The 17,140-nt window shown below is 41.4% G+C and overlaps 2 protein-coding genes across 2 annotated transcripts in view; one reads left to right on the forward strand and one right to left on the reverse strand.

Moving 5' to 3' along the window:
• Positions 1–1,059: 1,059 nt before the first annotated feature.
• map6d1 (MAP6 domain containing 1) lies at positions 1,060–8,074 on the reverse strand. The gene is made up of 3 exons (XM_085255236.1): positions 6,910–8,074; positions 5,910–6,237; positions 1,060–1,736 (listed from the first exon to the last, which is right to left on the reverse strand). Exons 1-3 carry the CDS (start codon positions 7,458–7,460, stop codon positions 1,656–1,658), a joined length of 960 nt encoding a protein of 319 aa, XP_085111362.1. The 5' UTR covers positions 7,461–8,074; the 3' UTR covers positions 1,060–1,655.
• A 5,407-nt stretch (positions 8,075–13,481) lies between these two features.
• ece2a (endothelin converting enzyme 2a) overlaps positions 13,482–17,140 on the forward strand; it is a 103,760-nt gene continuing 100,101 nt past the window's right edge. Inside the window, exons 1-2 of the mRNA XM_085253795.1 lie at positions 13,482–13,791; positions 14,759–14,923. Coding sequence (XP_085109921.1) covers positions 14,764–14,923 — 160 coding nt within the window. The 5' untranslated portion in view covers positions 13,482–13,791; positions 14,759–14,763. The remainder of the gene's footprint in view (positions 13,792–14,758; positions 14,924–17,140) is intronic.

Below are 17,140 nucleotides of genomic sequence, written 5' to 3' on the forward strand. Positions count from 1 at the left end.
TTTCTCAAATTACACACCTGTGCAAGTTTTTAAATGGTTATTAGTGAGACTAATGCAAATATGCTCAGTGTTTGTCTGGACTGTCCACAATAATATTATTTTAAAGGACTGATTTGACTCTTTTTATATACACTCTTAAAAGCCACTTTATTAGGTTCATTCTGGGTTTTACCAACTTTTTCAACGAGGTGCTGGAAACATTCCTCTGAGATTTTGGGCCATATTGACACGACAACATCACATAGTTACTGCAGGTTTGTCGGCTGTACATCCATGATGTGAATCTCCTGTTCCACCACATGTCAGAGCTGCTCTATTGGTTTGAGATGTGGTGACTGTGGAGGTCATTGAGTACAGTGAACTTCCTCGTTGAGTGTCAAACCATGTTGAGCCCGCGTGATCTGTAACTTCAGTTTTCTATTCTTTGCTGACACAAGTGACACTCGGTGTGGTCTTCTGCTGCTGCCGCCCATCTACTCCAGAGTTGGATGAGTTGTACATTAGGAGATGCTCTTCTGCATACCCTAGTTGTAGTGGCTGCTTCAAGCAGTCTTGCGTTTTTCTTCTGACCTTTGACATCAAGAAGGTATTCTCATCCAGAGAACTACAGCTCACTGCATGTTTTTTCTTTTTTGGTCCAGGCTCTATAAACCCCAGAGATGGTTGTGTGGGAAAATTTCAGATCGGCAGTGTCTAAAAATACTCTTGCCAGCCTGTCTGGCACCAGCAGCATCACTAATTTTAAGTACCTTTCTTCCTTATTCTGATGCTCGATTTGAAGCTGCTCTCAGGAGGTCACCTTGAACATGTCTGCATGACTAATATGCAATGAGTGGCTGCCAAGTGATTGGCTGATTAGATATTTGAACTAACAAGCAGTTGAAAAGCTATACCTAATAAAGTGACCAGTGAGTGTAACTGCTCACTTTCTTGCTGTGAATTAGAAGTTGGGTTCAGTTCACCAGAGAGATTAACTGGCTCTTAACTGCAATCAAGAGTGAAAAGGGTAAACATGACTAACAGGGCAATGGGAGGAAGAAATACAACTGAGGAGGCATCTGAAAGTAACAACCTAGCTAATGATCTTTTATTGTCATTTATCTTACATTACTCATTTGCTCTTTTTCTTTAACAACAGATTTACAAAAAAATTGAGACCAACTAATACTTTTTCCAAACTGACAAACCAAATAGATGCTGAGGAAATAAATTATTTTCAAGCAGATTTCTAGCAACACCAAAGGGCAACACAGTAGTCTACGCGGGTAAAGGTCACTTCATCACTGGTGCACACTGTTTGTTTGTTTTTTTGTTTTTCTATGTTCAGTGAAAGGACCAATCAGCAGGCACACACACACACACAAATTCACACACCAACACACAGAGCAGCCAGTTTCTTGTGCGTTTATGCAAAAACATCCAAAAAAAAAAAATCAACTTCATTACATGCGTGTTCATTTCCATTGCAACAGGGGCAGGAAGGAGTGTGGGGGATGGGGGGAGGAAAGAGCTGTCTAACTATCTCCATTTGGGATGCTGAGTCCGTGGCTCCACAGCCTTCCCAACAATACATTCCCTTGCATAGATTCTTGTGTTGTGGAATGAAGTGAGGACATTTCCCGTGTCGACTCCTCAAAGCAGAATGGCAGCAGGCGTCAGATGTTGAAGACCCTCGAAGATCCGCTTTGAAAGACAGCAGAAGGGTTTGGAGGGAGTTTGGTCCTCACCAGATGTTCCTGCAAGACAGATAAAGAGTGACAGGTGTAACAGCAGTCTTCTAAAGTGGTCAGGGAAATGGGAGCGAGTGCAGCAGCTGTGATGCTCACGCCACACCCGTGAAATGAGAGGACACTGGACGGACTAAGCTGTCAAATAACATCAGGTCTTGCTGTCAGAGTGCTAGCAGTGTGGGCTGGGTTGCTTTTTTCCCTCTTTAGTGCTGATCTGTTCTGCTGATGACAGCTTCCCCCATTCCTCCCAAAAAAAGAAAATAAAATCTGGCCAGACTTTTAATCTGGGCTTCAGTGAATAAAACATGGAGACATTGACCACACTCTGTTCTCTCTAGCAATTAATAGATCTGCCCGTTATAGCGGGCCCAGACTTCTTCAGTTTCTACTTGCATATCTAGCTGAAGTGTGGCAGCTTTTTGTCGGCCAATCAGAGCACAAAATCTTTGGAGAGTCCTTCAGACTGTGGTCCCAGCTCCACTGTGAGTCTGACTATACAGCCTTGTGGGTGGCAGGGAAGGCAACACTTTTTGTTTAGCAAGTTGGATTGTTGTGTGACTGTTTTCAACCCCCAACACAATCTCTCTCACACACACACACACACACACACACACACACACACACACTGTCTTCTCTGCTCTGTGCAGCAGCCAGGTCTGCCTCTCTCCTAAATTAGATTGGTGCCAAACGAGACTGCAACCCAATGCAACATTGCACTTTAACAGATAATCCATCACACACTGCTCCCCTCCCCCCACATCTCCATCACTTATCTATCACACAGTGCATCATCCCCCACCCCCCGGTCTGAGTCTCTTCCCCCTCATTCCTTTTTTTGCCTTTCCCCTGGTTTTAGTACAATCCTCACTTCTCTATATAAACAGTGCCAAGTTGGCACCGGACACTTCCTCTGTAGTCCTGAGCAGCGTGGGAACGAGGATGACGTCCAAGTGAAAGAATAGGGGGAGACAGCTTGGCAAAAATGAGGGAGGAAAGAGAAAAATAACACATGTAGAACTGTAGAAACTTAGGGCTGACTTATGGGGGCGAAGCAGGGAAATGAATGGGGTAACGCTGACTGATCAGAAAACCATCTACAACTCCGACACACAACAACTTCAGATCGCTTTCCGAGCCTGTTAGAGGAGGTGGAAAAATCAGATTCCAATGCAGGGATTTGCCATCCCCCCTGCCAAATGAGTAAATGGAGGTAACCGGAAATTTTAGGTTAGATTTTCCCAGCAGGCCATTTAATCCGCTTCATGCATTTTAAAGCCATTGACTCGACTGTGCATCTCTCTTCCTGCCATAGAAGAACGCAGCACTCTTAATACACTGTAGTCGCAAGTTATGAAGGATTGCCAATGACCTGCAAGGGAGAGAAATCTCAGGAGGCTGCTCGCTGCCTGTGAGCTAAATGTGAAATAACCAAGGATTTGTCACAAGCGCTCCTGCCGTGGTTTTCACTCTGCGCACTGGTGGTTTTGTCTTGCTTATCCCTGACACACACTGCAGATTATACAAGCCATCCTCACAAATCTGTTTGCCTTGCGATGCAGTTGCCAGGAATGATTGCTTCCACAAACACACACACATACACACGCTGCTGCAAACTAACGGGGTGTCAGGTTTAACTGAGGTTCATTCTCTCACCTCGATGCCTCCTCTCCCCGGGATGCGTTAAATTGGGTTTGCAAGTTCAGTGAGTTCAAGATGAACGCAGCGCTCTCGTCTTTAAAAAAAGAAAAAAGCATTGCTGTTTTGTTTTTTTACGTCATGAAATCTGAGCCAGCTTTTGTCTTTCGAGACGGATTTGATCTGTTATAGGTGAGGGGAGGGGGCACAAATTGATTTAAACAGTAATGAGAGTTTTATGGCTGCCCACCTTCTTTTTCATCAGGAGCAGATTACCATCAAGTTAACCGTTACATCTTTTAATGAGCTGCCGGTCTGCCTGCTGAATGAAGATGGTTGATGGTAATGCTGATCATAAAACACCAGATATGGACAAATACCAGCTGAATACTATGACCCAGTATAATGTGTACTGGAGTGGGATGTGTAATGCTTGGTCAGACACCTCTGCAGGGGGTTAGTGAGTCAATAAATGAGTCGGCAATGAGTGGGCCATCGGTAACCGGGGTGGATTATCTAATGCCGCCAGGCTGGGCTTGTGTCACACTGACAGATTGTGGTATGCCAGACAAAGTGCATGCAACGCTGAAAGACGGCACAATAAGAATGTACAGGAAATATCTACTGCACTCTTTCTGAAGCTTGGCCCACTGGCAGCAGCACATCTCTTCTTAATGTGCCCTGAACTCTCACTCCAACTGGGCCAGTGTTATTATTAGAGTCTGTGTCCTGCCATTAACATCCCATCCCTTCAACCTCCATTAGCATCACACAGCAAAACCGAGGTATGCTGCAGCTTAACGGACCAAGCTTTGTTCAGAAAGTGATGCAAATAACTGCAAAGTCGTATCGTTCTGCTCTCGTGCACGAATTGTTGTTTTTTTTAACCGAGTCTCTCAAACAGTTGCTAAAGTGAGAGCCACGTGTTCGTTTCACCAGAAGAGCACGTGTGCCAGATCTCCCTGAAAACCAGTCGGCTTAAGATGTTACTGGGGCAGCTGTTGTAACACAGATGAAGATCTGACCGGGTCCAGCCCACAGCTGCCCAGATCTCCAGTGGCAGATGGCACTGAGTGTTGAGGGCGGAGGAGAAGGATGGCACTAAACTTCTGGAGATTCCCCAAAAACTGTCTCCCTAAGTATCAGCTGACAGCTGACCTGAGAGAGCATGCAGGCAGCAGACTCAGTACTTTTATGTCAGATATGCACCAGTTTTATTATAGTTATTATTATTTTTAGAGAAACTAATGAAGAAGTATGATACTTTAGAAATTATATAATGGAAGCATAGTGCTGCCTGTAACACATGCAGTAGAGTAGCATCACAGAATAAGTCTTGAACCACACCACTTAACCTTAGAATTCAGGTGTTTTCAGTCACATGGCCGCACCTGTGCACCTCGGCACGCATTTGGGCTTCGCAGACATTTGTGAAAGAATGTCTCGTTCTAAAGAGCGCACTGAATTTGAGCATGGTGGAGTAATAGGACACCACCGCTGCAACAAATCAGTACTTCTCTACTAGATATTCCACCATCAGGTGTGAGTGATATTGTTGCAAAGTGGACGCATTTAGCAACCACAGCAACCCAGAGACAAAGTTTCAGATCGTGTGAAGTGCATATAGGGCTGCTGACTCAACAGCTGCAGAGCTCCAAACCTTCTCTTGCATTAACATCGGCACAAAAAACTGCACACTGGGAAATTCATTGCATTGGTTTTCACGGATAAGCAGCTCCTGTATGTGTAATGTGTAGTAACCCCAGTACTTTTGTTCATATACTATGTATGACCCAAAAAGTTTAATATTCAGTGTAACTCAAACATACTTTCTATACATAGCAATATAGAATATCAGTCAACAAATAAATATCAAATTTTCTCCCTAAAAATCTGCATTGTGCAGGCCTTATATGACCCTTGCTGAGCGTCACCTTATTATTTAGCTGTGAGTTATTCTGTATGGTTGTTGCTCAGGCAAAGCCCTATAAATCTGCAATCTGAGAGCATATGGTTATACTTGTATGTATATAATGTATATGATATCACTGGAGTTCCATTGGCTATCTAAAGAAGCACTGTGCTGTGTCATAAAGAGAAATAACCTCTTTTAATAACAGCAAAGATTAAAGGATCACACGTTTCATTGCAGCTATGATCAGCACTGATTTCTAGACAGATGTCAGTCAGTTAGCTGACTGAAATGGACTGCAGTTCAGAGAATTACACATGTAATTTGTTGTCCTCATCAACCCAGTTTTATTCAGGCCACAGTAGAGAGTGTAGCACCAGCACTGTTACCTAACACGGTACATGGCCTGTTTTAAACAGCTGGGTCACTTTGAGCCTCTCGGGGACAGAATGCTGTATCACTTTTCTGTGATGCCCCAACAGCAACAGGCCGCCGGGGAGATGAGTGAAGATGACTTTCAGGATGAGCGAGCCTGGATTTAAACGTGCAGCTCTAACAATGAACTGTGTGTGGTTTTCTTTAAACTTTAGACATAAAACATGGCTCCTTGAACTCAATGATTATGCGCCTACCTCTCCTTTGATTGTTCCACTGAGCTCAGTCCTCTCAGGCAGGATGCTCTGCTGGAGGCTGGATGGACTCTGCAATCTGTAGGCTTGAAGGGCAGTGGGGGCAGGCTGGGGGACAGCGGCAGGTTGGATGTTGGAGGCAGCGGATGGGATCACGTGTTCTCCTTGATGCAGACCCATGGACCTGCCAACCTCCCCCCTGTAGGCAGCCTGGTAGCTGGTTTCACGTGGGACGTGAGTGGCTTCTGTCCCAGGGCTGGAGTACTGAGCTGGGGGGGGTTTCCTCGCACTTTTGGCTGGTCGCACCCCCGCCCAAGGCCTGTACTCTTGCCTGGAGGTAGAGAAGTGTATTAGTAGAGTGACAAAGCTGGAGGGGGACGTCTGGAGCATGAAGTAATAACAAAGATTAAATTAATGGAGAAATTAGACAAAATAATGTGCTAGTAATCTTGAATTGGGCTTAATATATTCCATTCTTTAACAGCTGATGCAGCAAACTGCAGAATAAGAGTCCTGATGAAACATGTGGGCGTTTATCAGTATCTTGGCTGTAATGTATGAATTCAATTCCCAAAGTGTATATACTAACTCTGCCTTGGGGTCTAAATGAACCAGAGGTCATGAAAAGTATCTGAGGGGGTTATATGTTTGTTTTTTCATCTTTGAAATGTATTCACATGAATCAACCTTTTTAAAAAATCCCATTTTAAAGGATTAAAAGCTAGAAAAGGTTGAAAAACACAGACCTCCTCATACAGGGGATACAGTGCCAGCACAAATCCTACACCATACTTGCGCTGTACCATATACGAATATGAAACGTGTGAGAGAATTATTTAATGAGCCCTCGTCTCCACGCATGCTTGTTGGCTCGACCTTGGAAGTCGCTGAACTAGTAATAAATTAAAGTCTAATTAAGCATCAAAGCAGGCATGAGCACATCAGCGGCACACCGCTGTGAACAGCGCTCGGTGCTGAAACAAGGTGAGAGAGGATCTCAGACCTGTAGGAGCTGGTTTTGCTCTCCTCCATCACCTGCTGCTCCCCCCATCTCTGCCCCTTGCCCCTCTCCTCTCTCCCCCCCCGGCTCTCCCCAGGCTGACCCTGGACGTGGTAAGTATTCACCGGGCTGTCCGACACACAGTCTGCCCTGCTCCCCTCGTTATTAATCCACGGGAAATTCTCCTTCCTGGGGATGGGCCATGGTTTGAAATCCTGCTTGTACTGCGTAACACTGGGGAAAGGTACTCCCGGGGGGTGGTAGTCTTCCCGGGGCTTGTAGCTGGGCTCCTTCCGTGACCTGAAAGATCCTCGGGTCCCAGTGCCATCCGCGGGCGCATGAGGGGAGCCTTTGGCACGCGTGTCCGGAGTTGGTGTGTAGTTATTGCCGGGTGCGCGCTCCGAAGCGGATACCTGCTTGGTGACGGACCGCACCTCCTGCTCGGCGATGTCCGAGTAGTTCTGGATGGTGAGCGGGACGGAGAGGTCCGATTTGTCGAACTGATTCCAGAAACGAGCCAGGCAGCAGACTCTGCTGATGCACGGCCAAGCCATACTCCCTCTAACTGCCGGAGAGGAGAACAGAAGAAGAAAGGGGGAGAAAAAGAAACAAAAAGACCTGAAAAAGAAGAGAAAAGCGATCAGAGGTTACATTCAGAGTGTCGCCCTCCCTCTTCGCTCGTTTCTGTAAAGCTAAGAGTGTATAGCGTCCAGGAGTCCATGTCACCCAGCAGAGGAGTGCCAACAGAGATGAACCGGTCTGTCGGGGACCGTCATTGAATATTCCTCTCACGTGGTCTGTGATAGTGCCTCCACTATGCAGAGGAATCTGTGGCAAATTATTCTCCGCATCTCCACAAGACGGATCCCGGCGTTTGCGCGGGTCTGACTGGACTGGACATGGTTATCTGTCTCCACTTCCTCACACGACTCCACTTCTCCAGCGAAAAGCTTGAGAATTGGCTGTTTTGCGGCTTCTCCCGTTACAAATCACTAAAATAATCGTACCTTGTTCACCGTGAGGTTACATAATGATGCAGCTTCGGTGTACGCTGCTCCACAGTGAGACTACACTGTTTACAATGATTTCTTGATGTTGTTATTTTAAGTCACGCATACACAAGTCCAACGAGCCCAGCTGGGAAATGTGAGGATGAGTGGATGGACTATTTTTTCAGATGTTTCTCAAAATGTCTCACAGTAAGTTCAGTTTAACCATGTGTTGCGTCAACCTGCTTCATAACCACTGAAGGGGAGCTAATCAAGTCACTAAATAAGACTTTCAAATGCATTTAAAGTGCACATAAAACAGCATTTACTTTTCTTTGCTGCCTGCAGACATTATAATGTAATATAAAGGAGACAAACGGGCCACAGAAGACAGTAGTAACATCAGTAACATCACGTTCCTGGTAAAAAACAAAAATATTAATGACGGTTGAGGTTTCAGGGTCCTGTGGAGACCCCTCTGTTCACAGCTACACAAGGACTCCGTAACATTAACAATGCCTGCGTGTACATTCTGGACTGGGTCATATAAATGGGACACACAAGTTAAAGTGATAATGACATGACTCTGTTGGCAATTATATATAATTGCAGGAGAACAAGGTGTAGTTCACTGTGAATCAATCAATCAATCAATCAATCAATCAATCAATCAATCAATCAATCAATCAATCTAACAATTTAAACATGTAACAGAATTTTTTGATCACAAAGTTTTCCTGTTCATTAAATCAATAAAATTACATAAATTGACTGAGTTAACACGTCTCCAGTAAAATAACATGAAAAAATTCACAACTATACAGCACTTATTTAATATATAATATTATTAAATACATTTTATTCTAATTTGTAAATACATATTAAAAATGAATACAATGAGTAAAAATAAGCTGTAAAGTAATAGGTTGTGTAATTTTACATATTTGTTTGTTCATTAACTGACATGTTGCAAATTGAAGTACTGTATTAGTGTGTTAATGCTGTATTACAGAAATACTATAAGATTATTTTTAAAAGTAAAACTCATATTTTAACAAGTATAACTCTGCAAAGGCTCATATCCATTAAATATACGATTTTATGTGAAAACATATCCTAACAATCAAAGTTCAGGTGATACCATTTGTAACGGGACACTGTAAATGCAATAACATTTTCTGGGAATCCATTAAATTTAAATGAGTGATCCTTTTAAGGTAAAGATAATAGTAAAGATATCAGAAATGTTTCTATAAAGTTACACCTAAAAATGTAAAAAGTATTTTTTTTATCATCACAAAACAATAATAAATTATAAATTATAAACCCAATTACTAGTTTTGCAATAGTATTAGCACTTTTTTTGGTTGATATATCATTTTATTACATATGGATTAAATTTCCAAAATGTTTTAGATAGAATTACATAATAAAACCCGACTAATAACAGTATACTTTTCTGTAAGTTTAAGTGTTTTACACACTTTTTATTTAACATAAAGCATACAAAAATTCACAGGATCTCTTGTAAATTAAAGCTACAAAACTATATTTTAAATAAATGTTTCTGCATTTTAGAATATGGTAAATTTGTAGTATTTAACAGTCTTGTTCAGTATGTTTAATATAATATATTATATGTTATAATATATAATATAATACATATGGGACCACTATGGCTTTATGGTGAAATGATGTAGGCAGGAGCAGGTGTACATTTAACCAGAGTGGGTTCTGTTCCACTCATGCAGGACCCTTCATCTTAGTGGGCAGCATACTACATGTGCCTTTTCCACAGTCAGCCTGGATTGCAGGTTAGTACATTAGTATGTGGCACTTAGAAAATGTGAGCCCACACAAATTTGTAATATTTTTGTGGGCTCACAGTTGACTGTTTCTGACCATTTGGCTGGAGCACTATTTAGCGCTAAAGCAAGAATTTATGTAATTTCCTCCTAAAGTCAAGTGCAAGTTGCAGCATTAGCCTTATTATAGAGCTGCCTGAAGCTGATGGTGTCCACAATACATATAAGACTGGTGTTAATAATCCCATGGATTGTTTCAAATGATCAGTTTGGCTTTTTCACTATGAGAAAAAAAATGCCACTACACCCTTAATATGATGACTGTCTTTTATTTAAAAAAGAAAGAAAGAATTGCATTAGTATAAAATAACTGTATTTGAAGTTATATTAGACGTTCAGATACTGTGAGGGTTTACTCTGTTCATTTATGAATATTTGTCCATAATGGCAAAGTGGCAATAACAGTGAAAATCCTTTTCGATACTTCAGGGGTCGGCAACTCTAGGCATGCGTGCCACAGTTTGCACGCGAAGGGTTAACTGATGGCACGACCATAGCTGGACTGGCCATCCTGGGCATTTGCTCGGTGGCCCGGTGACTTTTTTTTTCTTTGTAACGGTATAAACAATGAAAGGTGGTGGATTGGCCAGATGTTGGTCGGTGTGTAAAAATAACTCAGTTGTTTGGTGGTGGCTAGATTCAGTAAAATTAGCAAGTGGTGGAGGACAGCAGGTGGATGAGAGAAAGGGGAGGCAGGAGGAGGAGAGCCCTGAGGCCGGTCCGAGTGTCAGGTGAACTGCTCTTCAGGTAAGACGTTATGACCTGCAGTCTATCTGGGTCAGATATAAACCAAGTTTAGGTACTGCGGTCAAGTGTTTAACTGCAGTTTATTTTCGTTGTGCTGACTTTTTACAGTCAGTTACAATAACTGGTACTGCGTGCTAGCTAGCATGATGGAGTTTCTATACAGCTGGGTGGGTGCTGTGATGTTACTGATGTTGAACTTTATTTAATTCACAAGGTTAGTTAGTAGAGTTGCCAACCATCCCGTAAAAAGACGGAATCGTCCCGCATTCAGAGAAAATATTAGGCGTTTGGTGTTGAAAAGGGACAGTTTGTCCCGGACTTCAGCTAGAATAGAAAAAGACACAAAGCTGGAGTTATTCTGTCTTTAAGCTGCACAGCTGCCTCTTCTTCTCTCATTCTCCCCCCTCTCTCTCCTGTTTCTTCTTCAATCATGAACCTGATCAATGATCAGCTGATCGGCTTTTCTCTCTTGTTTGTTTATCGCCCACTTTGCCAGAAAGAGGAAACCAGCACATGTCACGTTAAACAACAGCTGCACGTTTAAGCTTGATCAGCTGTTGTTAGAATGTATTTAATATTACTTTGTAGTATCAGCTGATGTTTGCTGGAGCCACAGCTGTAAAAGCTGCTGTCATGATATCGGTTTGGTTATGTGATGAGAGGGAAACATGAAGATGAAACCAGGAGATGTCCTTACTGAATCATCAGAGCTGAACAGGTGATGGAGAAACAGGTTTACCTTTAAGGTGACATGAATGAGTTGAAGGGAAGTTCTGAACTGTTTCTGAGAGACAAATAACACCAGGATCCTTTTCTAAGTAGCTGACAGCTGGTAACTGTGCAGGGGCAGATCTAGCAAAGTGTTGCCAGGGGCCCAGGTAGGGCATTAACAGGGAGAGGTGGGCACAAAGAAATACTTTCTTATTCTCATTTAAAATGTCTAGCTGTTATTAAATAATTATCTGAAGCTTACAACCAAAGTTTTTATCTGACGTAAAATGTATAGAAATCATACATATAACATTGAAGCAGCTGGAATCCATAGCTGCGCGTGTTCATGGAGCTTGCATTGTCACCTGCTGGACATCACTACCTGACAAGTTTAACTGTCTTCAGAACATTGCAGAGGCCTTATTGACAGTATTTGGCTCTACATATCTGTGTGAGCAGGTTTTCTCTCACATGAGTGTCCTCAGGTAGCCGTCTGAATGCTGGACACTTGGAGATCTGTGTCTCTGAGTGGGAGACCAGAGATCAGAGTGTATTAACAAACATGCCATATTGGCCCAGTTTATTTTTCTTATCATTGTTGTGAGGAGACCATAAATAGCATTTGCATTTTCTGTTGTACAGTTCATTTGCTGATATGGAGTTCTTGTTATGGATAAAAAGTGTCTTTTTTTTGTTTCAAAATAGCTGATAACTATTCGCTGATAGCTGCCGACATCTGCGAACAAATATAATTCTATAAAGTGGTTCTATGTAGTGTGTAACCGTTGATACAGAGTGTTATTAAATTTATTGCTAATGCAATCATATGGCACACTGACTTCTGAGGAAATTTTAAATGGCACTGCTCATCAGAAAGGTTGCCTACCCCCTGTTCTAGTATCTACGGGACTACAGTTGTTTAGAGTTTAGTAATTATAAAATACAAATAAGCATAAAATTAACTGAATGGGAAGTGCTGCACTCACAGCATAAGAATTTCCCTTTTTCAGCTGTTCACAGATAAAAATGAGACCTCAGGTTTGCCCACAACAGTTTAAGAACCACTCCAGTGAGTCTGAGACAGCAAAAGAAGCTCTTGATTATGAGGATGCGGGCCATGAATTTGTTCAGGTATAGATGCCACAGACTTTACAGTGTAATTTTAAGCAAATCACCAAAACAGAGACTGAAATTGAATGAGCAGGGTTATTGGGTTTCTTTCAGCAGGTAGTAAGAAGCAAAACGTTTAAGACAGCAGTATTATACTACCATCTGCAGGGGAAAGTACAACATTACATCTGCATAATGATGTAGTAGGTGAGAGGAGCAAGGAAGACTACCGGTAATCAGAATTTCCCCAAAATAACTAAAACCTAATTTCTGTTTTCTCGGTAATTACATTAAAGGCGTATGCCTTGATGTGTACCATGATTTGGTAATCAGGGTGGAATAAATAACAACAAAAAGAAGACAAATGTCACATTGTTCAGCATTCTTCCTGTTTGAAATTATTCATTTCCAGGGAAACTGTTTTGATACAAGTGCAATTTAATGATTAAAACTTTCTTGCAGATGCAATCTTTTCTCTTTGTTTTCTTTTTGGTGGGTGCGGTTAGCTGTTTGACCAACACAGACAGTGTTCACGGGCAGAGCTGATAAACAAAAGAGCTGTGACTGGGCATTATTCTTCAGTACAAATGTATTCAGCTGAGCTAACTGAGAACAGAAAGCACATAATGTAATAAGAAATGTAGCACAAAATATGAATTTGGTTTCCACCCCTGACCTTGCTTTGTGTGTCCTGTGAGGAACTTCTCTATAAATTATTGCAGTTTTGTTAATGTGATCATTCTTTCTTTAAAAGCCACCTCATCATGAAACACTAGAATTGTTTTTTATAGTTCAACATATGAGGGTTGATAAGTAATCATCATTTAATCATCATCACTCATCATCATTCAAATTAAAGTTTGAAGCGGGAAAGGAACCAAATCACTTTTGGACTCATTTTATGCTGTGCGCACACATTTTCTCTTCCTTTAGTAGTTGGTTTAATTATAGAAACCAAGACTATAGAACAAATACCAAGTAGGCCTATGCATTCTTCTTTTTCTTAATTTGAAGAACAGTTTTAACAAACCGATGACTGTATAAAAAGTTTTTCTACATTTATTGTAACAAACGCAGATCGCTTGAATGCACCGTGGCGATTTGACAGATTTTACAAAGAGTACGTGAAAGCAACACGACTCTAGACACCGCACTGTTGAATTGTATCGCTCCGCCTCCTTTAAAGCGTTGACTCGTAAGAAATAGAAAAACTCAGAGACAACATTTTTCTGTTCAAGCGATTTTTATCAAATGAGGGAAGTTTAAGACGGGGCTCACTCTACTTTCTGTAGTACCAAGCTTTATTTTGATAGAAACGTGAGAGTGAAAGTGAGCTCACTCGGTCCTACGACTGTTGTTTCTGTTAACACGTGGATTCATTCCCACCCAGGAAACGGCCTTTTTAAAAATTTTTTTACAAAGCTGCTGAAGTTAACGACAAAACGAGGGGAAAAAATAAGAAGGTAGGTAAATGACTATCGTATTTTGTGCAATCTTTTGTTGTCAACTACATGAACAAACTGAACTGGCTGCGAGAGGTAGTCCGCCGCATCCACGCATGCGCTCTATCTACAGTCGCTGAATAGGTGGCGAGGGAAGTTTAAGAGTTTGTCACAACATTGAAGTAGCGTCTGTTTGTTGTGTTTATTTGGCGTTGTTTCACTACAGTGTTGCTGTCTGCCAGGTCTATGCACGACCCTGCCAAAAAGTGACTGCAAGTGTTTGTATATGTTATTTTTAATGTCTAATAAACTTGTTTACATTAGTAAATAGGCTGTAGTAAACAGGATTTATGAAGGTGTAATATATAAAATTAAAAAAAACAACTATTTTTCAGGTATCGTTTTGACTCTGATTTGTGTTCTGCATTATAATCAGTCCCGTTTTTTCCGAGTTAAAATATTTTTCAAAATATGTAATTCATGAGATTTTGACAGATTACAGGTCAACAAATCAGTCACAACAGTTTGAATACAAGTGTTGTGCCAAAAAGCGATTTCCTGTATTTGCCAAATGATTGTGGGAATTTAAACTTTTGTAAATTACTTGTTTGCCTATAATGTGTCAAAAAAAAATATGTCAAACTCAAAAAGTAATGAAATAATTAAAGAAAAAACCTCCAGTAGCTTTTTTTTCTCTCATAAAGATGAGTCACAGTAAAAACAAATCAATTTATTTTACAGTAACCTGGGCAGTCTTAACATTTTGTATTATTTTATGTATTTTATTAGCTGATTAATTTCGCAGCCAATCATTTGGTCTGTAAATTGACAGAAAAAAACCCATGACAATGCTGAAACCACAATGAAATGGAAAAAGCACAGTGAAATGCATCACTGCACTGTAGCAAAAACAGATTTAGCGACACACAAAAGAAGTCTCGTTATAGTCTGACACAGTGTTATGCTACATATTTTTGTCATGCTCCAGAGAATATGGACTACCTGCCAGAAAACAACTCCAGGTACAAAGACGTCGCCTACTGGGATGAAAGATACACGATGGAGCAGTGCTATGACTGGTTGGGGGGTTTCTCCAAATTCCAGCACATTCTGGAAAGATTTGTAAAGAAAGAGGACTCTATATTGATACTGGGTAGGTAGTTTTCTCTATTTTTTGTATTATTTTTTACTTTTAACGTGTCCATTTGTTCGTTATTACCTCAATATGGTGTACATAGAGAAAGAAAAATGCCACATGAAATTTTTTTGTGGGAAGCGGAGCGATCGTCCTGGAGAATTAGAGGTCGGAAATCCTGATCTGAATGGCAGATCTGTGTCACATGTCGGGCCTCATCTCTCGCCCCCGCTTCTTGTCACCTCTCCGCTGTGTGCTGTCACATAAAGGGACAAATCCCTGCCAGCGTTTCTCATCAGGACTGTCGCATATCACCCTCACGGTTGTCATTACTGCCATTATAATCACTGTTATTAATTAAATCCAGCCAGGCAGCTGTTTGCATAGAAATGGAAGCGGCCTGAGTACTCTGACATGAAAAGTATTAATGCAGTTAACATGTGGCTGCATGAGAGGAAGAGAGTTTTTAAATCGGGTCCTTTACTTGGAGCTCAGTATTAACTGAAAATGGCCAATTTTCTTTAAACATCAACAACCATGATAAAACCCAGTACATCAGAAAACTGGCAAATCGTGCGGCGTCTGGGACATTTATTTTAGACAAAAAAAATCTCCAGTGTTTATAAAACGTTATATCATCACGCTGGTGTCTGTTACTGTGACTCATTTGTTATGTTGACAGAATCCTCGAAAACAATATAAACGAGCACAAACCTTCTTCTAATGGAGTAGATGATCTGATTTGATTTGCATACATTTGCATATTATTGTGCTGTGGTTCCTCACATTTACACCAAAATGTGAGAATCAAAAACGATCTAAATACACATGCTAAATGAGGATTTTCTTCCACCTGCCTTATGTCGTGTGGTGACGCAAAACCTCTGGGGTGTCCTGTGCTGTCCTCAACACCAATGCCAGCCTGTATTGCATTGTTACAGGAAATCACTATCATTCACTTAAGAGAGGGTTGGTTTTAATGTTGTGGCTGTTAGGTATATATATATATATATATATATATATATATATATATATATATATATATATATATATATATATATATATATATATATATATATATATATATATATATATATATTAGGGGTGCAACGATACTCGTATCGATATTGAACCGTTCGATACAGTGCTTTCGGTTCAGTACGCATATGTATCAAACAATACAAAATAAATTTTTAATTTATTTTATCAACTTTCCTTCTGACGATGCGCTCGGTGGATCTGCGCTCGACAGTGCAGCCTGGGCGGAGTAGTCGAACGCAGATTCACTGAGCGCAGGGCAAGCTAGCGAGACAGAAGTTAAGCTCTCCTTGCAACATGGACCTCCCCCACTCTCATTCAGATCTGGCGTTTGGAACTATTTTGGTTTTCATGTGACGTATGACCCTGAAGGTAAGCGCGTCATGGACTAAAGTAAAACAGTATGTTGGATGTGCCATGCAATGCTCAATTACATGGGTGGGAGCTAGTGTGTTAGCACAGTTAGCTCGTTAACGTGTTGGCCGTCCAGCCCCATGCATAGGCAATCGGCGGTAGCTCGTTAATGGAGATTTGCCGTGTTGTGGCGTTAACGTCATTTCAACGAGATTTACGCTGACAGCACTAGTGGGAACACAACAAATATGACTGCACATTTACACCGACATCATCCTAGTGCAAAGACAAGTGGAAGCAGACAAAAACAACAAGCAGGCATGCTACAAACTTTACCCGAGTCATTTAGACAGCCGTTAGCACATGATTATCCTTATGGGGACCTGATATGTTTAATATGCTGCTGAGAATATAGCCCAGAAGAAGCGTGTAGTATAGCTTTTATTTTGGAAAGAGCCATTTCTCTGTAATAAACTCTCTTTTCCAAAGATGAGTGATTCCTCAATCAGATATAGGGCTTGCAAAATCGCTAGCCCGACGTACCGTGGCTAGCGATTTTTCCAGTCAGGCTACCAAAATCTATCTCTGCCCTGCCCGTCGGCCTATCGCGGGAAGGAAAAATATATGTCAATGCTTTTGCATTCTTTCGGAAATGTAGCTGGGTAATTATGTCATTGGCATCGGTGAGTCACTGTCAATATGTGACATATTGAAATCGCGTTTGAATTTGCGCTTGTTTTTTGCTTTCACTTTGCAATCGCGCGAACTGTGTATAGAGAGCGACAACACTGATTGGTGAGTGATGATAATTTGCGCACCAATTCCTCGACATCGTCTTATCAA

Source organism: Mchenga conophoros, linkage group LG18 (assembly GCF_057382185.1).
Source record: "Mchenga conophoros isolate Kocher_MC1m ecotype Shallow Benthic linkage group LG18, M_conophoros_male_GT1.1, whole genome shotgun sequence".
NCBI lineage: Eukaryota > Metazoa > Chordata > Actinopteri > Cichliformes > Cichlidae > Mchenga > Mchenga conophoros.